Source organism: Sabethes cyaneus, chromosome 3 (assembly GCF_943734655.1).
Source record: "Sabethes cyaneus chromosome 3, idSabCyanKW18_F2, whole genome shotgun sequence".
NCBI classification, from domain to species: domain Eukaryota; kingdom Metazoa; phylum Arthropoda; class Insecta; order Diptera; family Culicidae; genus Sabethes; species Sabethes cyaneus.
In genome coordinates this window covers 221,634,155-221,656,242 of record NC_071355.1, presented here as the reverse complement: position 1 = coordinate 221,656,242, position 22,088 = coordinate 221,634,155, and the positions used below count along the sequence as shown (strand labels likewise).

At 38.9% G+C, this 22,088-nt stretch overlaps 3 protein-coding genes across 3 annotated transcripts; 2 read left to right on the top strand and 1 right to left on the bottom strand.

Moving 5' to 3' along the window:
• The first annotated feature begins 13,532 nt into the window (after positions 1–13,532).
• LOC128743382 (zinc finger protein 330 homolog) lies at positions 13,533–14,854 on the top strand. The gene is made up of 3 exons (XM_053839945.1): positions 13,533–13,754; positions 13,817–14,364; positions 14,530–14,854. The coding sequence occupies exons 1-3, from the start codon at positions 13,621–13,623 to the stop codon at positions 14,781–14,783; spliced, it is 936 nt and encodes a 311-aa protein (XP_053695920.1). The 5' UTR covers positions 13,533–13,620; the 3' UTR covers positions 14,784–14,854.
• LOC128743381 (COP9 signalosome complex subunit 6) lies at positions 14,538–16,246 on the bottom strand. The gene is made up of 5 exons (XM_053839944.1): positions 16,202–16,246; positions 15,727–16,145; positions 15,160–15,671; positions 14,916–15,083; positions 14,538–14,860 (listed from the first exon to the last, which is right to left on the bottom strand). Exons 2-4 carry the CDS (start codon positions 16,109–16,111, stop codon positions 14,943–14,945), a joined length of 1,038 nt encoding a protein of 345 aa, XP_053695919.1. The 5' UTR covers positions 16,112–16,145; positions 16,202–16,246; the 3' UTR covers positions 14,538–14,860; positions 14,916–14,942.
• A 122-nt stretch (positions 16,247–16,368) lies between these two features.
• LOC128740763 (uncharacterized) lies at positions 16,369–22,064 on the top strand (the record flags this gene model as incomplete). Its single annotated transcript, XM_053836329.1, has 3 exons — positions 16,369–16,393; positions 17,780–18,298; positions 21,472–22,064. Coding segments are annotated over 3 exons (1,137 nt in total), but the record flags the coding sequence as incomplete, so codon positions are not given.
• Between the last annotated feature and the right edge of the window lie 24 nt (positions 22,065–22,088).

Sequence of the window (22,088 nt, the reverse complement as noted above, 5' to 3'; positions counted from 1 at the left end):
TTGGTTATAAGTCACATGCACTACGCAGAGGTCAATTCATGAATGTTGCGACCAAATCACGGCGATTTGAGATAGCTAGAAAACTTCTAAGTCGGTTGAAGCATCCTCATCATAATGATTCTGTCGTCTTTTTCTCTGATGAAAAACTTTAATCAGGATCAAAAGGTGAATCGCAAAAATGACAGGTGGCTTGCACCAGATCGTAGTCAGGTTCTTATCATCATGTTAACAAAGTTTCCGACCCATGTGATTGTTCTTGGTGTAGTCTGCAGCGAGGGGGATGTAATGCCTCCGTATTTCTTTGAACTAGGACTGAAGGTAACAGCTGATGTATACCTGAAGGTTCTGAAGGATGTTGTTGTCCCATGGATGTTCAAGGTTGCTACCGGCCGTCATTTCCCGATCAGATGATTCTAACAAAAATATTATAGAATTGCAGCTCTGCTATAGTTCATATTTCTATCAAAGTTCTATCTAGGCTTCATTTTGCTCATCTTATGCATACGGAGGCAGAGTAATCTGCTTCTCACAACGAACAAGTGCTTTCGTTTTATGTTCAACCGTTTCCTCTCCCTCTGAACGATGCCTGAATACTGTTTTCTCTTACGACCACTCATCTTGCGCAGAAGGAGCACAACGACAAGCAGATCTAATAGTTTCTTCACACAGTGGAGACACGAGACTATTCGCTTAGTGTCCCAAAGAGAATAGGCGATAGGCAATTATATGGACTGAAACGATTTGCTACGTGACCTTGAGAGCATGCATTCGGTAGCGCTTAGGCAGAAAAAGAAAGATGAAACCAAACTGATACTCACTCGCTGCAGAGCAAAGCAGCAAGCACTGCAAAAGCAAAACAAAACTCGTCGCGTCGGAGAAGGTAACATCCGACTGAGAGAGAGCAAATCGATTCATTTTCTGCGCTTTGCCAGTAAAACGCCGAGAATTGAGACTTTTTGCAGAGCACGGCAGAAGCCTGGAAAAATGTGATAGAAAAACTTGCGACACACAAAAGGTTTTACAAAGACTCTATCTCGTTCTGTTACTTATAACGTGGTTTATTACATTTTAGTTATAAATCAGGACAGAATTCTGGTTTTTGTAACACATCTTGATATAAACTAGATTAAATTACATATATCATAATATGATATATTTATAATACGCCTAAAGCGGATTTTGTTGCAATTTTTGTTATTTTAACTACTAGCGAGACCAAATTTATAACGAAATGCAAAGGAGATTTTGGTATAAAAAACACTAATATTTATAACTCATCCTGTTATAAATTTGTTATTAGAGGTGGGCACAATTCCGCTAATCCGCTAACAGCTAATTAGCTCAGCTAACATTTTGGTTAGCGGTTAGCGTTTTCGCTAATTTTTATAACCGTTAGCGTTTTTGTTAGCTTCCGCTAAATTTATGTACCGCTAAATAAACCGCTAACTTTTTTTTGGCAGAAGGAAAATTTGTGAGAAATATCACACAGGCTTCGGTTGAAGGGTTCCAAATTCCAAACTTTTGTTCGTACTTTACCAGCCAAGAGCCGGGGTGGCTCTTACCGTATCAAGAATTCCTCTCCATTGTACTTCTGGGGTGACATTGCGATTCTCGTTTCGAATGATTTTGGTTCGTTTCGCCCATTCGTTTAACGTGGTCGAAACGAACCAAAATCACTCGATACGAGAATCGCAATGTCACCCCTGGGTCCTGGGCTACTCGTTTCCAAATCGTTACGCGTCTCGGCACATGCAAGTCGGCTTCAACCTGGTCAAGCCATCTAACTCGTTTGGCCCCTCTATTCCTAGAGAACAGATTTTACTGCACAATCGTTCGGTATCCTTGCGATGTGGCCGGCCCACAGTAGTCTCCCAACTTTTTCCAAATAGTGACTACAACTCATGGTGCATACGCCTATGCCACTCTCCGCTATCCGTTTGTACTCCGCCAAAAATAGTTCGCAATACCTTTCGTTCAAATACGGCAAGTGCACTTCCGTAAACAAAGTTGCTGTCTCAAGTCCGTAGAGGACTACTTTTGTACGCGGGCTCAAATAAATCGATATTTAAAAAAATTTGAGGCCTCCTACATTCACTGAAAACATCAAGGGAGATTTTTCAATTTTCTCGGACATCACTAGTTTAATAAATTCATAAGTGTTGGGCCAAGTATCAACGCAATAAAGTTTTCACAACAACCAAGGACAATTATTAGCAACAAAATATGTTTTTACAAATTTTCTTCCTGCTAATTCCCTTTATTCTGATTTCATTGTATTTTTACTAAAAACTTGAAATTTTATTACTACCTTTGAAACAAAAATTATCTTTTATTGCCGAAATCAGCGCTTTTCGCTTAAGTAATGTTGATTCTACAGTGCTAACAAATTTAGCTGTTAGCGGTTAGCGTTAGCTTCCGCTAAATTGTTGATTGATTTAGCGGTTAGCGGTTATCGAAGCTAACGTTTTGATTTAGCGAATTAGTTGTTAGCGAAGCTAAAATTTCGGTTAGCGGTGCCCACCTCTGTTTGTTATTTTAATTTGATCGGGTTCATCTTCCAACAAGCCGGAGCCCCTGCTCATAATTCCAACAAACACAAAAATAGCTTGCTAAAAATGTTTCGGAGTTTTAGGAGAAGGAAATTTGGCCCACTAGCAGTCCCGATATCAATCTTTTGGAATATTTTGTGCGGGGCGTCGTCGAGCGGGATACCAACAGGACGCCTCACATGCTCACATCACGCTTAGGTCACTCAGTCAAAACTAAGATCATCGAGGTGATGACGTCTAAGGTAATGTAGTATAATGTGCCCCCCTTAAGAATGAATGGATATATTTCAAAAGGGCTTCCCAAGATTAGCGTTATAACTACGAATATATGTTAATTTTTTAGTCGAAAATCAATTGCAACTGTTTACTTCCTTTAATATTGTAGAATAAAAATACTACGATTTATGTAAAAACGGCCTCTAAAATTTGGGGTTCTCGTCTATGCGGCAATATACTCCAGCTGCAGTATATTACACTCCATGTTGTGCTTCAAGTATATGTGCAATTGACATGCCTACTCTATTTTGTAGAAAGTTAAACTTTCTTAGACATTGCCAAAATATTGTATTTTCATCTAAATTAAACCTCGTGTCGTTCTCCTGGGATAGTTTTTCTTTTTCTTTCTGCATGGGGCATATTATACTACAGGTAGGGCATATTGCCCCGCATAGTTAAGTAATCTGAAATTTACCTAGAATTTAGACGTGGTTGATAAATTATTCCTAGTACTTTTATTCTACAATACTAACTGAGGCTAATAATAGCGGCAGTAGACTATAACTTATATCTATTTAGCTGTATTTATAGCCACATCTGCAATGGGGCCATATTGCACCGTCGCAAGTGGGGCATATTAGCCGCATACGACATGGCGGGAAAAATATACAATAATTAAGCAAGCTAAGCGTTTCTCACCGGTTTTTCGCCTGAGATAATGCTTTAGAGCTTCACTTTACGCAATCAAATCGCAACAACAGGATATTTACAGATTTTACCCTTACGGCTTACGGAAACGACGCAAAAAATTACATCGGAAGCTGTTAAAATACAAATTTATTTTAAGGTTTCTCATTAGTTTTGCATTTTAATTTGTGCTAGTTTGGAAATAAAAAAAACTGGGGCGCCACATTATACATATGTCCCCTATGGAACGAAACATGGTAAAACGTGCATGCGGGGAAGCGTCTATCAACAGTCATTAAAAAGGTGGGCGATTTTTTTTAAATGAAATAATTTACAATTCCCATATGTTATGAAAGAAAACAAACCAGAAAACATTGGTGTTAATTTCCTAAAACATGTCATTTATTGCAAAAATTCGTCATGCATCCCGTAGTGTATGATAGGAAAGAAAACAACGTTTAAAATTTTGACCAAGAATAGCATAGAACACGCAAAACGTTTACTTCAAAAGTATTACGCAAGCTTTATAAATTTCCCATCCACTCCAACATGATGATTTATAACCGTCGCGGACGAAAGCAAAAATCGATTCAATCAAGCTGATAACTATTTTTTCAAGAAAGTACACTCAAAAAGCTCAAATTTTTATTTTTATCCAAAAATAATAATCTGGATGAGCGCCAGGGAAGAAATATATACCTAGTTTGCAAAAAAAACTGGTTTTTAATGTCCAACGCTCTACCCACGAATTTCTTCAAATCTAATACTTCTATTAAAAAATTTAAATTAAGCATTTCAGTTATTAACAGAAAAATTTTGAGGTCGAACATTTTGTTCTAGCTATCTTTTTTTCAGCATTTGATTTCAAGTTTTCAATATTTGTGATTAGCTATTCAAGTTTATAATAAGTATGCGATGGTCTATTTATTCTATCAAAGGCCGGTGTGAGATCAGTATAAACTGCGTCAACCAAAGCAAAGTTTTCGATTCGATTTGTGCAAAATAACTAAATGTGATATCCAATATCGTAGTACACTATTAGCCAAGCGACTCATCTGGAAAGATATCCGCATCAAGAATTTGCAATTGGGTAATAGTAGAAGTGTACAGTTTGAAAACTCTACAGTTTGAAAATAAGCCACTCTGAGACTTTATTTTTGGATAGGACCATTCTATCTAAAATGCCCGATGTTGTACATTTTGAAATAAAAAGGATTTTCCTAGTATTTTAGTAGACGCAATGCAACAGATTAAATAAACCAGTTACCAACCGGAATAACTAAAATCTTTTCAAAAGCAGTAAGGTATTCACCGCTCTCAATCACGAAAAAACACCCCGTGGTCTAGCGTCAAGAAAGAATCCATCCGAAACCGGAGGATGTTTGCTTTGTTGTGTTACAATCTAGTGCTGATGATACGGCCCGAGTGATATCGCCCTGTTCGTGAGGAAAGCGTAACGAAAAATATTTTCATCTCAGTCAAGCGTTTAATAGGAGTGTAATTTAAATAACAATTAAATTTGCTGAATTCATTCGGATGACGAATGTTTCAATTAGAAAAATTTGCAATGGATAAAATATGTACTTACGGCACTGTAGTAATTAGGTCACTATTGCACATGAATAACGTTATAGTAGAGATCAAAAAATTATCCCGTGTTCCCCAAATGGGAAAAACCATCATTAATACTGAAGATTCTTAAAGAAAAATACTCAAAATAGAATTTTTGAGACTGCCATGGTCCTTGCAAATATTAATTGAATATGTCATAATTATTGACGAATCAAAACCATATTGACTGCTACCTAAAATAGATCACAAAGAAACATAATCCTGACCACATGTTTCCTCAAAATATGCGGATACGTATACGTATATACTGCGGAATAGTATATTAAGTGAAACACCCGTTCTGTATAAACCTCAAATAATCCTCTCGTCATAAGGGTCTCGATATATTTTCCGCACGATGTGATGATGATTATCATAATGATGATAGTAATCCGTGAAATATTGTCGCACATAAAAGATGAAAACGCCACAGCCAGCAGTGTCTTTATTACTTATTTGTGACGAGCAAATTGTGCTCGCTTCTATCGAAGCATCTGCACAGAAGCGACAAATAACATATTTGCCTATCCGCTCAACCGAACGATCTTTTCCCCTGTCGGTTCCTATACCTTCCATATTAATACTATATTTTTCCTACTTTTAGTTACAGTCACCCTCGCACAAAGCCAAAACCACCTCCTCGGTTTGGTTTGGTTGGCCTATACAGCGAAAAAGAGGGACGGGATGTTTGAAGAAAACAAAGCACTTTTCCAGGATAATGCGGGTTTGGCAAAAGGATTAAACTCGAAATAAAAATTTACTATTCAAAGGAAATAGGGAGTTGATATTTATTGCTTGCTAAGAATACATAGGGTTAGATGGATATTTTTGTAACGCGATTTTATTTGTAACTAGCTGACCCGACAAACTTCGTATTGCCACAAATTAACCTGTGTTGTACATAAATCATGAATCTCGGATGATCTTTATCACTTCTCGAGTTTTGCAAGTCCCCCAGTGGGCGGCGCTTCCGACGGCGGGTCACCGGCAACACTCGCGACCGGCTCGTCTTGAATGATCTAGTGTTACTATAGATAGTTTTTGTGGTCTTGTTATTGATTAATGTTTTATGGAAGAGTCTCGAATTTCTCGAGTTGGATTAGTTTTTGAGTTTCGCAAAAATTTCTGTTTTATTTGTATGAGAGTCCATATCCCCCTACCACAGGGGTGAGAGGTCTCTAACTATCATAAAATAAATTCAAGACTCAAAAATCTCCTACATGCTAAATTTGGTTCCATTTGCTTGATTAGTACTCAAATTATAAGGAAATTTGTATTTCATTTGTATGGAAGCCCACCCTCTTAAAAGGGAAAGGGGTCGTAATACACCACAGAAAAAAAATTCTGCCATTTAAAACTCTCACATGCCAAATTTGGTTCCATTTACTTGATTAGTTCTAAAGTTATGAGCAAATTTGTATTTCGTTTGAATGGGAGCCCCCCCCCCCCCTCCTAAAAAGGTAAGAAGTCCTAATTCATCATGGGAAAAATGGTTGCCTCCAAAAACACCCACATGCCAAATGTTGTTCTATTTGCTTGATTAGTTCTCGAGTTAGGAGGAAATTTGTATTTCATTTGTACAGGAGCCCTCCCTCTTAGAGTGGGGAGGGGTCCTAATTCACCGTAGAAAATTTTCTTGCCCTCGAAAACCTTCACATGCCAAAGTTGGTTCCATTTGCTTGATTAGTTCTCGAGTTATGGGGAAATTTGTATTTCATTTGTATTGGAGCCCCCCCTCCCAATGTGGGAAGAGGTCCTAATTCATCACAGAAAAAATTCTTGCCTCCAAAAACACCTACATGCCAAATTTGGTTCCATTTGCTGGATTAGTTCTCGAGTTATGAGGAAATTTGTATCTCGTTTGTACAGGACCCCCCCTCCTAAAGTGGGGAGGGGTCCCAATTCATCATTGAAAAAAAAAATTGTCTCCAAAAACACACACATGCCAAATTTGGTTCAATTCGCTTGATTAGTTCTCGAGTTATGAGGAAATTGGTATTTAATTTGTACAGGAGCCCCTCCTCTTAAAGTGGGGAGGGGTCCTAATTCACCATAGAAAATTTTCTTGCTCTCGAAAACCTTCACATGCCAAATTTGGTTGCATTTGCTTGATTAGTTCTCGAGTTATGAGGAAATTTGTATGGAAGTCCCCCCTCTTAAAGGGGAGAGGAGTTATAATTCCTCTTATAAAGAGGGGAGGGGTCTCAATTCACCATAGAATAAATTCTTGTCACCAAAAAAAACACCCACATGCCAAATGTTGTTCTATTTGCTTGATTAGTTCTCGAGTTAGGAGGAAATTTGTATTTCATTTGTACAGGAGCCCCCCCTCTTAGAGTGGGGAGGGGTCCTAATTCACCGTAGAAAATTTTCTTGCCCTCGAAAACCTTCACATGCCAAAGTTGGTTCCATTTGCTTGATTAGTTCTCGAGTTATGAGGAAATTTGTATGGCAGCCCCCCCTCTTAAAGGAGAGAGGAGTTACAATTCCTCTTATAAAGAGGGAGGGGTCTCAATTTACCATAGAATAAATTCTTGTCACCGAAAACACCCACATGCCAAATTTGGTTCTATTTGCTTGATTAGTTCTCGAGTTATGAGGAAATTTGTATTTCATTTGTATAGGAGCCCCCCCTCCTAAAGTGGGGAGAGGTTCTTATTCATCATAGAAAACATTCTTGCCTCCAAAAACACCTACATGCCAAATTTGGTTCCATTTGCTGGATTAGCTCTCGAGTTATAAGGAAATTTGTATTTCGTTTGTATAGGAGCCCCCCCCCCCCTCTTAAAGTGGGGAGGGGTCCCAATTCATCATAGAAAAAAATTTTGTCTTCAAAAACACACACATGCCAAATTTGGTTCCATTTGCTTGATTAATTCTCGAGTTATGAGGAAATTGGTATTTCATTTGTACAAGAGCCCCCCCTCTTAAAGTGAGGAGGGGTCCTAATTCAACATAGAAAATTTTCTTGCCCTCGAAAACCTTCACATGCCAAATTTGGTTCCATTTGCTTGATTAGTTCTCGAGTTATGAGGAAATTGGTATGTAAACCCCCCCTCTTAAAGGAGAGAGGAGTTATAATTCCCCTTATAAAGAGGGGAGGGGTCTCAAATTACCCTAGAATAAATTCTTGTCACCGAAAACACCCACATGCCAAATTTGGTTCTATTTGCTTAATTAGTTCTCGAATTATGCAGAAATTTGTGTTTCATTTGTATGGGAGCCCCCCCTCTTAATGGGGGGAGGGGTCTCTAACCATCACTAAAACCTTTCCTGGCCCTAAAAACCTCTACATGCAAATTTTCACGCCGATTGGTTCAGTAGTTTTTGATTCTATAAGGAACACAAAACAGACAGACAGACAGACAGACAGACAGACAGACAGAAATCCTTCTTTATAGGTATAGATATTTCTAAACGTTTATTGTTATTTTATCAGTTTGACGCATCCGGAGTGACAACGTATTTGTGAACGTAATGCGTGAATAGAATCAGAAAACCAGTAATAATCTGACGACTAGCGCAATTCAACGAAGCAAATATAAAATTTGAAACCAATTAAATTTGTATCGTAAAATACGAAGTTCATGTTTTACGATTAACAATGAATAAAGCAGAGATTTTCTTTCAAATATTCTGAAATTTCAGCAATTATACTAATTACTATGAATTAAAATCAACAGCATCCTGCGAGTTTATTCGGTTGTGAATTAGAATATGTATCTTGTGACTTGATAATTCAACAAATTCATATTTTGAGACCATGATTTGGCAAATTATTTTCGAACAATCTCAATCCTTTTTAAATTTCTCCGTGTCCTAATGTTCAGCGGCATATTGCCAAGTCTACAACACATTCGGCTTTTCTTCTACCTATTATGAGAAAATCAATTTGTTATTATGTTATTGCGAGAACCAGAGATGTTTGGATGGTAGAGATTTGAACGAAAACTGGAAGGAGGATAAGCCACCACTGCTGGCTGTGTTAGCCGTTCATATTAGAAAACAACAAAAGATCCGCGCGACGATGATTCGCATTGTTGTTCGCCCACTGCAAAACACGACCCACCGGGAAATGGTTGGCAGGGAAACAGAAGTGAAAGCAATAAAAGCGGATTTTCTTTAGATTTGCGCCTTTTTCGAGCCCTCTCGGTTAGGATCGTGACGGCTGGTGGGTGCTATTGTGCTTTTGATCTCATTCGTAGCCTACTACTGCTGTGTCACCACCCCCTTCCAGATGAATGCTGATTGCGGAGTATTTTCATCAGAACGAGAACCAACAAAAGGTTCTAGTGGATTTTGGACGATATAAATTGTGTGGTGTTTTGACTTTTTGAGGGGACAATTTGTCTTTATTGATCCCGGTTGTTTTCGGTATGAAGAAAAGTGATGAGCCACTGAAACGCCCATAGAAAGAATCCGCAGTCCTACTGGTTAATAATCGCTGATTTTATTATTATACTTTCTTGCAGAATTTTTCGACGTTGTTTCACGGTAATTTATATAGAAAATATGATGTTTTTAAAAATAAATCTACATTAATAACAATTAGAGGAAATTGTCCATTTAATGCTTATAAATACCTATAATTAAGCTCACCTATTTCAAGGCAGACAAGACAAGATTTTTTGTTCACCTTTTTTCTCATTTTCTCCGACCGATGTATTTTCTAATCGGTTACCAACAAAACAAAATAAATAGTTTGTTCCAATGCGGTGCTCAATTTGCTCGGTTTATGACTGTGGGAGCATTTGAACAACCAAATCGGTAAGGTTTATCGTACAGATCGTACACATATTCATACTTACAAATGTTTTGATAATTGTTGATATAAATGAATTTTACCCGTTTGATATTTGATTGTTTTAATAAATTTTGTTCTAAAGCAAACAAAATAAACTAAAATTGAAAGTTTTTATTCGTTTTACGATTTGCACCAATCAAAGTAAGCGGTATTGCCATCACAACATCACGTTCAATTTTTCGCCGAATTAGTAACAAGTCAACGCCATGACTTCAAAACCAGTTAAGCTTCTCGATCTGCTTGAACTTGCATTTGAAAAGCCAGAATCAGGAGTTGTAAACCTTCACCTGCTCTACAAGCTTTTCCGGGAAGTGATTGTAGGGTTAAAGATCGGTGATCAACTTACTGTTACGGAAACAGGCTTGGATAACGAAGCCGGAATTTCTCCGCCTAGAGATGAATCTAGTCTAGAGCATCCAATCCCGCAAGAACCCGCAACTCAAGAAATAACATCTCAGAACGATACTTCGCAAAATGGCATATCTCAGAAAGCTGACTCTAAGAATTCAATTCCTCAAGAATCAGCTTCTTCCATCATGAGTTTAGAGGCCGCAATCGACATCAAGTCTACTAGTGTTAACGAACAACCATCCAGTGACGAACCTACGCCTCCTCAATCGTTGAATACACTATCTTCGAACACCAAGAATGAATCTATCACGACCGGGCTCATTACACAAGAGGAACTGACAACCGAGCAATCATCAGAACCGTTGGCGGACACAACCTATACCTCAATCGGATTGGGAACTGAAGCAGAAGCTTCCCTAGCAGGTGAACCACTCAGAACGGACGATTCAACTAATCAGTTGCCAGCGATAAATAATCTGCTTAAAGCTTATCTGATACGACTAAAAGCTCTTGAAAATGACGTAAACACTATAAAGTCTAGGAACCTAGAAGTGTTCGAAATTTTGGCTAAAATTCTTGAACAGGTTGACCATTTAGAAAGTCGTTTGTGCGAAGAAGAAAAGAAGGTTGCCAGGATAACGTCTGACATGGAGTGCCTTAGTTTAATAATGTCTCAATATGAATCTAAATTTAAAGAATTATACGCCGGGTTAGATCATCTTGAAATCCAAATTCGAGAAATAAGATGTTCTATTAGGTGCATTGAAAAAGAGAGGGAGCAGCTTATACAAAACATCCAAACAGTCACAGAGCAAATGAACTACTTTTCAACTATTAAGGCAGACAAAGCAGAAGTACTCGCTGAACTATCTCTTCGAGCCTATATCACGGATTTAAAGAAATATGTTCCATTCGAATGCTTCAGGACAATAGAAGTAGATGTTTCAAAGAACATTGGACTGCTTTATGACGAAATTTTCAATCAAAATAAATTGAATCTTCCAAAATTCTATGAAGTTCAAAGGTCGATCTCTACTAAAGCGCAATCAAGTGAAACCGAAAATATACAGAAACAACTTGAGAAGGTGCAATGGAATCTGCAACTGATGAATGATCGCCAACACTCCAAACAAAAGACAACAGCGTATTCCGCTAGTGTTGCGTATAAAGAAAGCGGCAGAATTTCAAACTGTTTGGCTTGCGGTGACCACGCCACTCTGGAAGAACGCAATGAACTCATTCCCCAGATGAACCGTTTTATACCGTCCGGCGGAAATAGAAAGGCGAAGGAAATTTTCACGATTCATAAACGGAGCGCTGGTGGAAGCTACACCAAAGTAACGCGCAACGAGACAATATTGAAAAGTACATCGCTGCAAAATCTTTGCAAAGGTATGAATACAGCTGTTAGTGTTAAGCAAATTGCAGGAAGTGATGGCTGCTGGTATCTAGCCGACACGGACACGAATAAATAGCTTTCCACCAGGGGCTTGCGATGGGTGCCATGTTTTTGTTGCCAACATCTCAGCACATCTCGACAAAGGTTGGCAGCAAATCTACCTGTCAGACGGGCGCTATTTCTTGCATTTTTTGAAATAGCGCCCTTCGTTAAGTGGACTGTCAAACACCGTTCGTTAAGATACGGATAGCACCCCGCTGCTTTCCACTGAACATTTATTAATCACAGTTACTTTGTAGAAGTAGAATAAAATATCTTGGCGTAACCAAGGTAAAGAAAGAGGAATATGTTTTACTGAAAAATCAAGATATAGGTATATAGTAAATATATATAGTTGATTTCGTTAATTTACAATTAACTACATCAACATTAGGCTCACAGGTCACAAATAGAAGCTTTTTTTATGTATTAGCAACTTTGTCGAAAATAATATTGCGTATTTTCATTGCGTATCGTATTTTCAATCCAACTCTAAAGAATTTTCAAGCATCTTGATAAGTAATAAATAAGATAAATTCTCAAAATTATCATCTCAAAAATTTGAGAAATTCACGACAACAAATATGGACAGTGGACTGGATATCCAGTCCGGTGTGGTTCAAGGGCTCACCAATATCTACCCAACAAACATTTTTGTTGAATAACAGCTTATCAAGCGCTTGTTCACGGGATATTAGCTGTATATTGGATAAACTACTCCTCAAATCAAATGGTTCTTGGGTACGATCCACAAGTTGAGTTCGAATCCGGTTGAAAGGTTGAAATTGGCTCTCATTATAGCTTAGTTCGATCAGCAGATCCCCCAGCACATACTGCACATACCTAATAAGCGTTGCTTCAGTGACTCTCCCTTACCTAATTTTCCGTTGCGTTTTGTCTGCCCCTGGGGACACTGGGCCGTATGAATAAAACAATTTGCTTTGCTTTTCCCGTGTAAACCTGATGGGAGAAGTAAAGCGAACCCTTTCATTCATAGGGCATACAGTATACTGTCTACACCTTAGTTTCGTTACTTTCTTCTACCGTTTCCTCTAAAACTGCCGTCGATTGTAAAAAGAGCTGGCAAAGTTTTGTAACATGTTATCACGTCCCATACAAGATGTAAATAAAATATAAATTAAAGAAAAATGTATTTTGTGTTGCATGTCCGGAGTTAAGCTGAAAAAATGTTAAAGTTTAAAATAAAATCCCCTGCTTGAAAGGCCGCGGTCTACCCGAGAGCAGAGGAGTTTTGCGTAACGCAAGGAAGTCCCACTTAAACCTGGTGAAAAGAAGTTGCTAGGCAATGGCAAGAAAGACAGACCCTCATGTTCTGGCAAGCAAGATGATCGAACATATTCGCTATGACGGCGCCGCAGTGGAGACACCTACATTAATTTCGAGTTTGCGTGAAGCAGAATAGCGATTTGTTAAAAAAAAGGCGATTTGTTACTTGTTAGGCAAAAGACAGAAATATATCGGAAATAATTTTCACGCATTCAGCTACGGGCAGTTCTGTAGGTGGAAAAGAGGTCGTGCGGTGCCGTCATAGTGCCGTACATCGTGAATGCATACATACAGTGTAATTTTAATAACCCACCATAATTGTTGCCTAACATTTGAAAAGGACAGATAAGCCAACTGTCAAACAGAACGAGTGAGAGTTCATTTTCCTAATGCTGCTCCAGCAAAAATAACTCTCTCTCGTTCTATTTAACAGTTGGCTTATCCGCCCTTTTCAAATGTTGGTCGGCAATTTTAATCGCGCAGTGCAAGCCCAGTAAAAAAATGAGTTTTTTCGTAGATTATGTTAAGATGCTTTTCAACCTATTAATGAGTCTATTTGGTTTTAGCGTGCACAATGGATTTGACAACCTGATGGTTTTCTACAGTCAGGTTTGTCGAGTTCTACAGATTTATTGTTTTATAAGTTACTGCAATTGTAATATATAGTATTCTCTGTAATGCCGAAGAAAAAAACTGGTCAACGTAAGAAAGCTGAAAAGCAAAAACTTCGCCAGAAAGAGATTCGGAACCGCGAATCTCAGCTGCCGGAGCAACCATGCAATCTACCAATGGATTGTGAAAAATGTGGCAAGTAAGTGATAACATCTGTGAAACCTGTTTTTATCGGTCCAATAGTTAATATTTCCTCAACAGGAAGCAGAAATCTCGTGCCTTTTGCTACTTTTGTCAAAGTGTTCAACGTTTACCGATCTGCGCCCAATGTGGTAAGCAGAAATGCATGTTGAAAACTGGTGACTGCGTCATAAAGCATGCAGGAGTTTTCACTACTGGTTTGCAGATGGTTGGGGCAATTTGTGATCACTGCGAAGCATGGGTCTGTCATGGCCGGAAGTGTCTGCAGTCACACGCCTGCACCTGTCCTCTTATCGATGCTGTTTGCGTTGAGTGTGAACGAGGAGTCTGGGACCACGGAGGTCGCATGTACAAGTGCTGTTTCTGCGACAACTTTCTCTGCGAAGACGATCAATTTGAACATCAAGCGTCGTGTCAGGTACTGGAATCTGAATCGTATAAGTGTCAGTCATGTAACAAGCTGGGTCAATATTCGTGCTTACGATGTAAAACATGCTACTGCGAAGATCATATTCGTCGAAAAGGATTCAAGTATGATAAAAACAAGCCGATTCCTTGTCCCAAATGCAACTATGATACAAGTCAGACTAAGGATCTGAGCATGTCAGGTGAGTTTCTATTTTAAGATAGGTAATTTATTTTCACCCTTTTTTTAAATAGAACTGTTACGTCAATTGTTAGGTTAGTTGGGCCAAGTAAAATTTTGGGAACTTTCTATTCTTTCTAATATCATTGTTGAAGTTTGTAATTTACAAATATAATCTATTTTTCAGTTCGTAGCCATAAATATGGCCGTAAACGCCAAGATGACTCCGGAGATGAGGATGACTACGTTTACGATGCCGAGTATACTGCCTATCGTCAAGCTGCAGATCGCTACAACGAAACTGATTCCGACGATGACGACGACTATGATGATGGCTCGGACGATGAAGAGGATTCCGACGATGATGAAGAAGAAATCAGCGAAGATGAAAAGGCTGCTGACAATGCTGCAACTAGCTCCGGTGGACAATGCGGTAAATGAAAATCTTACGTTTGTTGCTTGGTTTTGTTGAATTCTGTGTATTGTGGTACAAATATACCGTAGACGGGATCTAATAACTATGAGAAATTTTGTAATCGAAAGAACTTAGCTGTTAACAGTTAAACTGCTTACATTTGACCAAACTACTAAACCGAGCGTCTAGAAAAATAATCCTCGCATTCTACGCCCCATTCCCTGGCGATCGTATAAAACGTTGAATTTATTAACTAGTTGATTCATATCGTTGGACACCTTTGTTAAGGCTCCAAGATATGTAATGAGACCAACATCATTCGATTGCTACGAAAAAAAATAGAGAATTTCAATTGCCAAATTTGCTCAGATTATTTCAGGGCTTGCCAAATGAGCAACTTACCGTATAAAATTCTTCTTTGAAGGCTGGGTTCTGAATCACTGGCAGACGACGGCTCAAGGAGAAAGCACCACGGAGTATTTCTTGATTTACCTCTAGTTGTCCAGCCTCAACAGCTTTAATGTATGCCAACACAATTTTCACTCTTGAATGCAGCATTTTAATAGCATTGTGCTGAGCAAGCAAATGTTCAGCAACACTCGAATTTTCATCGGATTCGTTAGTAGACATACGAGCAACGTGATCAACTCCAATTCTTTCTGCTTCTTCGGTTGCCAACGTGTACGTCAGTGGAACAAAAAGCATCACTGCGTCGCCTTGGACGATATCGATAACGGATTCATACAGTGAAATCGGCAACTGATTCATATTGCGACTAGTTGGATCTAGCAATAACATAATTGGGCATTCGTTGATTTGACAAATCTGTTTGTGAATATTGATGTGCTTCTCAGAAGGAACACCACCAGTGGTATACCAACCGAGAAAGTCCAAATCGCTGAAGACCTGCTTGTCTATAAAATAATTTATATTTTAAGTAGAATTTGAAACTGCGCTGCATTGACTTACATTGTTGTTCTTTTACATTGTAGTAATCCATCAAAATATGCACCTCATCTTCTACTACATCGAACTTTAATTCGAAAGAATTCATCACCTCGATGTTTCGTCCTTTCTGCTTACCGATTAGGGCTCCAAAAACCTGAGATCTGAACCCATTTTGTGCACGAATCCTTGTCCAGTGATCGGATATATTCATAATTACCAACGGATGCAGGGAACATGTCACAGACGGTACTGTAGCGCTACCGGCCATAACATTTCGCGATTCTACACATACCGACTTGCCGAGTCCTACCTGGGACGACGCAGACGGGACCAAATGAGACGACGACATGCCGGGTTTCGCATCGGAATCGACGTCCATTTTTTCATCTGTAGCTAGATGACTCATTTTGATTCAAATTCGAATGGTTCGTTACAAAATTCTGAAATAAGATGTAATTAAAAAGATATGCAAACAAAAGTTTTATTTGCAAGTTACCAAACAGTGCGCTTTATCCTATTTTCAATCACGCAGAAACGAGATATAGTAAACGTCAAATACCAAATCAAATTAAAACCCTACAAGCGTATACCGTATACCTGCCTTTGTAGAGCTTGGTGTCATAAACGATAAATCTAGATAGAATTAACAAAAGGGCGAATGTCGCAAATGTAAACAAAACGAGTGAGAGTTATTTTTTGCTGGACCAGCATACGAAAAACAACCCTCACTCGGTTTGCTTACGCTTGCGACATTCGCCCTTTTGTTAATTCTATCTTCGTTTGAGTACACTCTTAAATGATTCTATTTGTAAATAGGTCAGATTTAGTCAAAGCTAGGTTGAAACTACTCAAAATGCCCTTAAAGTGTACAAACTCAAACTTTGGGTAAAAATTTCAACCAATTTTGGCTACTTGCTACCGATAATTGCATTATTCTCTATGACAAATAACGCACTTGTAAGTTCCTACTACCAATTTTTTGGTTGAAAAACTACTCAAAATCTGAGTTTGTACACTTTAAGGGCATTTTGAGTAGTTTCAACCTAGCTTTAACTAAATCCGACCAATTTACAGGTAGAATCATTTAAGAGTGTATGCCACACACCAGAGCTGCCACAAATACAGATATTTGTGCATACATAAATTTGGGACTCATCAATTATTTCTATTTATGTTATTACCTACACTCTTAAATTATTCTACCTGTAAATTGGTCGGATTTAGTTAAAGTAAGGTTGAAACTACTCAAAATGCCCTTAAAGTGTACAAACTCAGATTTTGGGTAGTTTTTCAACCAAAAAATTGGTAGTAGGAACTTAAAATTGCGTTATTTGTCATGGAGAATAATTCAATTATCGCTAGCAAGTAGCCAAAATTGGTTGAAATTTTTACCCAAAGTTTGAGTTTGTACACTTTAAGGGCATTTTGAGTAGTTTCAACCTAGCTTTAACTAAATCCGACCTATTTACAGGTAGAATCATTTAAGAGTGTATAAAGCGCTTACCTAATAAAGGTACGCACACTTCGCCTTGTATACGTTATTTATTTACCTCTGGAAAAATTTACCTACAGCGAAATACAGTCGCACTTTAGCAATCGTTAAATAGATCTGACCATAGTGATGTACATGTTAGTCTTGGCCGAATTCCATTCACTTCATACTCCAAGCAAAGCCGTGGATTAAACGTCCTTTCTAGGACTTGACCCTTGCTTATCGACACACTTCGCAGCCGGCTATAGAGTACAGAGCAGTTACGGAGCTAGTGCAAAATCCTACTGACTCTATCTAGCAGCACCGCCTAGCCGAGATTCGAACATACGACGACTGGCTTGTTAGGCCAGCATCGTACCTCGAGACCAACTAAGCGGTATATCACTGCATACTTTCTGAGCTTTAATATACCAAAGGTTCTGTAGATACAAACTAGCCACTCTGCCCTGGGTTTACGATTGGCGCCAAATCGAGGTGGCAAATTTGGAAAATTTCTTCAATTTGGATTATATCACTACCAGCTGATAGCGATGGCTGGCAAAGAAGTGATAAACAACACAACTCAGCAGAAATCGCATCAAGGAAAAAGAAATGACTATCTTGATTGGAATGAATATTTCATGGCGACAGCTTTTTTGGCGGCAAAACGTAGTAAAGATCCTAATACACAGGTAGGGGCCTGCATCGTAAATGAGGAGAAGAAAATTGTCGGAGTTGGTTACAATGGATTTCCAATAGGATGCGACGACGACGAGTTTCCGTGGACCAAAGCCTCCGGCGATCCGCTGGAGAATAAATATCTATATGTGTGCCACGCTGAGATGAACGCAATTTTAAACAAAAATAGTGCCGATGTTAAAAATTGCACGATCTACGTTGCCCTGTTTCCCTGTAACGAATGCGCTAAAATGATCATACAGTCACGCATCCGGGAGATCGTTTATATGTCAGACAAACATAGCCACAAAGATGCTACCATTGCGTCCAAGAGGATGCTTGATGCTGCCGGGGTCAAGTATTGGCAGTATGTGCCAAAAAGCAATAACATCTTGATTGATTTTACAGAAATAGACTGGGATAATTTAAAACAGCTGAAATTATGTTAAGGAGTGTATCAACAATAAAATATGAGTTTTATCTCGTAAACAATAACAATATTTTTAAGTAGAATGAAAGTAATGCTTTTAAATGGTTAGCTTCGTGTCGGTGCTATACAATGATTTGTTAAAGCTATGGAACTAAAAGAGTCTCAAGAGACTAAATAAGAACGTGTCAAAAGCCGACTTATTGATAACACATTTTATGGTCTTTTGCTCTTTTTCGAAAAATCCCTACACTTGTAACCTTATATTGTTGTTGCAGTTGAAAACCGTAATAATCGACTCGCGACATTCGGTTTTATTCTTGTTCTGTGTGTCGCAACTATGTCGCACGTGGTGCGCTGTATAGCGCATCAATGTGCGAACACAGCGCACTACGTGCGACGTAGTTGCAACACACAGAACAAGAACAAAACCGAACCTGGCGAGTCGATTATTACGGTTTTCAACTGCAACAACAATAGTAACCAAACACAATTATTGTAGCTTTCCTGTTTACTTACTATTAATGTTTTATCATAACTAGAAAACATTCGGGACGCTCATAAACGGCTTAAAGGTTCAGGGATCATGGCTGAGAGGTTTTCTTCAGAGAGCTATGCGCTTGCTAGGTCAAAAAAAGCCTTGGGCTTATACCGTCTTTAGATATTGCCCTTCTTTATCGACAGACTTCGCAGCCGGCTGTTAGAGTACAGGAAAATTACGAGGCTAGTGCAATGATCCTACTGACTCTATCTAGCGAGCAGCGCCCAGCCGAGATTCGAACATACGACGACTGGCTTGTTAGACCAGCATCGTACCTCGAAGCTAACTGGGCGGTTAAGCGCTTGCTAGGTCATGAAGAGCTGATCGCGCGTTTTGTCACATGTAAATTTACTCCTGAATATCCAGCTTTTTACGAGCCATAATGGCGGACGTGTTCGTAATATTTGAACAGCATTTTTGACATTTCCCCAATACATCGCACGTTTTCATTCCGCGCGTTCGCGGTAAAACTAACGGAATGTACGGAAAGAAAACGTGCGATGTATTAGGGAAATGTCAAAAATGCTGTTCAAATATTACGAACACGTCCGCCATTATGGCTCATAAAAAGCTGGATTCAATTGCAATGTAAAATTGACATGGAAAAGATTTAGTGTGAACTTTCTATTACGATCTTGTGTTATCTGGGTGGTGCTATTTAAATGTTGTGCGTCAGATATAAGAAGAAACCGGTAACAATGAATCAATCTCAAACGATTGATTGTTTGTCACTGAGCTGGATCCTCTCTCTTGACGCCTCCATACACGTACGTACATGTTGGCGGGAAAATGTTGGTGAATTCATGTTCGTCCAACACGCTCGCTTGTGTGTGAGTGCCACGAACCAAACTGGCAGAAGAAAATGTTCGGCTCGGCACTCGGTCGGAATGACCCTCCAACATTTTGTTCATTTCCAACCCAACATATCTAGACAGAATTAACAAAAGGGCGAATTTCGCAAATGTAAACAAAACGAGTGAGTTATTTTTTGCTAGACATAGGAAAATCAACCCTCACTCGGTTTGTTTACGCCTGCGATATTCGCCGTGTATGGGGGCCTTTAGGTTATAACTTTAAGTTTTAGCTGAATCCGCACTCTTAAATGATTCTACCTGTAAATATGTCGGATTTAGTTAAAGCAAAAACATCCCATCAAGAAGACTGGCAACTCTGCTAAAAGTCGAGCGACAGTAACAGCAATGCTACCTGCCGAGTTAAAGTTGAACTTTCACATACTAGTGTGTGTATATTAGAATATGGATGTACACAAACACGTATGCAATGCATTGCCATGCTCGCATATACATATTTTCTCACCAATACATGTACACACAGCTTCAACTTTTGTCGGGAGGGGTGCGCTGTTCCTTCTGTTGCTCGACATTTTGTATGGGCGCGACGAAGAGATGCCAGTCTTCTTGATGGAATGTTTTTGGTTAAAGCTACGTTGAAACTACTCAAAATGCCCTTAAAGTGTACAAACTCAAACTTTGTGTAAAAATGGGCAACCAATTTTGGCTACTTACTACCGATAATTGAATTATTCTCTATGACAAATAACCACCCCATCGACATCTCTATATCGAGCTGCAGTGAGCGTCAGCGACAGCATGTCCTGGGCTCAAAATTTGACAGCGGGCCCAAATCAGACTGCTGGCAGTTGAGTAAAACGCAGTGCTGATATGTTATCTCATTTTCGCACACACGAGATGTTTGCGGCGAAAACATGGTTACCTGTCGATGTGGTGCAAATAATACACTTTTCTAACTTCTCAAAATCTCAAAATCAAAATCTAAGTTTGTACACTTTAAGAGCATTTTGAGTAGTATCAAGCTAGCTTTAACAAAATCCAACCTATTTACAGGTATACTCTTGGGTATACCTATAGAATCATATAGATATATCATATAGATATTGCGACATTTGCCCCTATTTAGACTACCCCGATTTACATGATTATCACAGTCGAATCTCGCACACGATTTCGCTAAAAAAAAAGAAGTGAAAAAGAAGGGAAAGAAGGAAAAAGAAGTCAAACTCATTAGTAGATCAAACTAGAAGCCAGTCTAGTGGCAGATTAACAGTGCAAAATGCGCTACGTTACATTAAATGATTATCACAGTAGTCTAAATAGTGCAACCTATTTATAGGTAAACTTATTCAATAAGATTGCAGAGTATTTCTTACTCAAAATCTGAGTTCGGACACTTCAAGGGCATTTTGAGTAACTTTAACCAAGTTTTAGCTAAATCTAACCAATTTACGGGTAAACTCATTTAAGAGTGTAAGCTGTTTGTTTACCTCTAGAAAAATTTTGCTACAGCGAAATACAGTCGCATAAATACCATAAAATTAATAGCAATCCTTATAAATATTTAGAGCTTACCATAAATACTGATGTGCATGTTGGTCTTGGCCGAAATCGCCGAAATTCGTTCATTTCGTACTGCTGAACTTTAACCCGTTTAACACCAAAGGTGCTGTAGATACAAACTGGCAACTCTGCCCTGGGATGACGTCGGTGCTCGTTACGATTGGCGGCAAATTGAGATAGCAAATTTGGTAAATTTCGATGTTTTCCTCATCGTTGAAAATTTTACATTTTTTAAACATTTTAGATTATTTCAGTACCAGCTGGTAGGTGATAGCGATGGCTGACAAAGACGTGATAACCAACGCAATACAACGGAAACCGCACCAAGGAAAAAGAAATGACTATCTTGATTGGAATGAATATTTCATGGCGACAGCTTTTTTGGCGGCAAAACGTAGTAAAGATCCTAATACACAGGTAGGGGCCTGCATCGTAAACGAAGAGAAGAAAATAGTCGGAGTTGGCTACAATGGATTTCCAATAGGATGCGACGACGACGAGTTCCCGTGGAGCAAAGTCTCCGGTGATCCGCTGGAGAATAAATATCTTTATGTGTGCCACGCTGAAATGAACGCAATTTTGAACAAAAATAGTGCCGATGTTAAAAATTGCACGATCTACGTTGCCCTGTTTCCCTGTAACGAATGCGCTAAAATGATCATACAGTCACGCATCCGTGAGATCGTTTATATGTCAGACAAACATAGCCACAAAGATGCTACCATTGCGTCCAAGAGGATGCTTGATGCTGCCGGGGTCAAGTATTGGCAGTACGTGCCAAAAAGCAGTAACATCTTGATTGATTTTACGGAAATAGACTGGGATAATTTAAATCAGCTGCCTGCGACACCCGCGAAAAAACAGTGATGTTGAGAAGTGTATCAACAATAA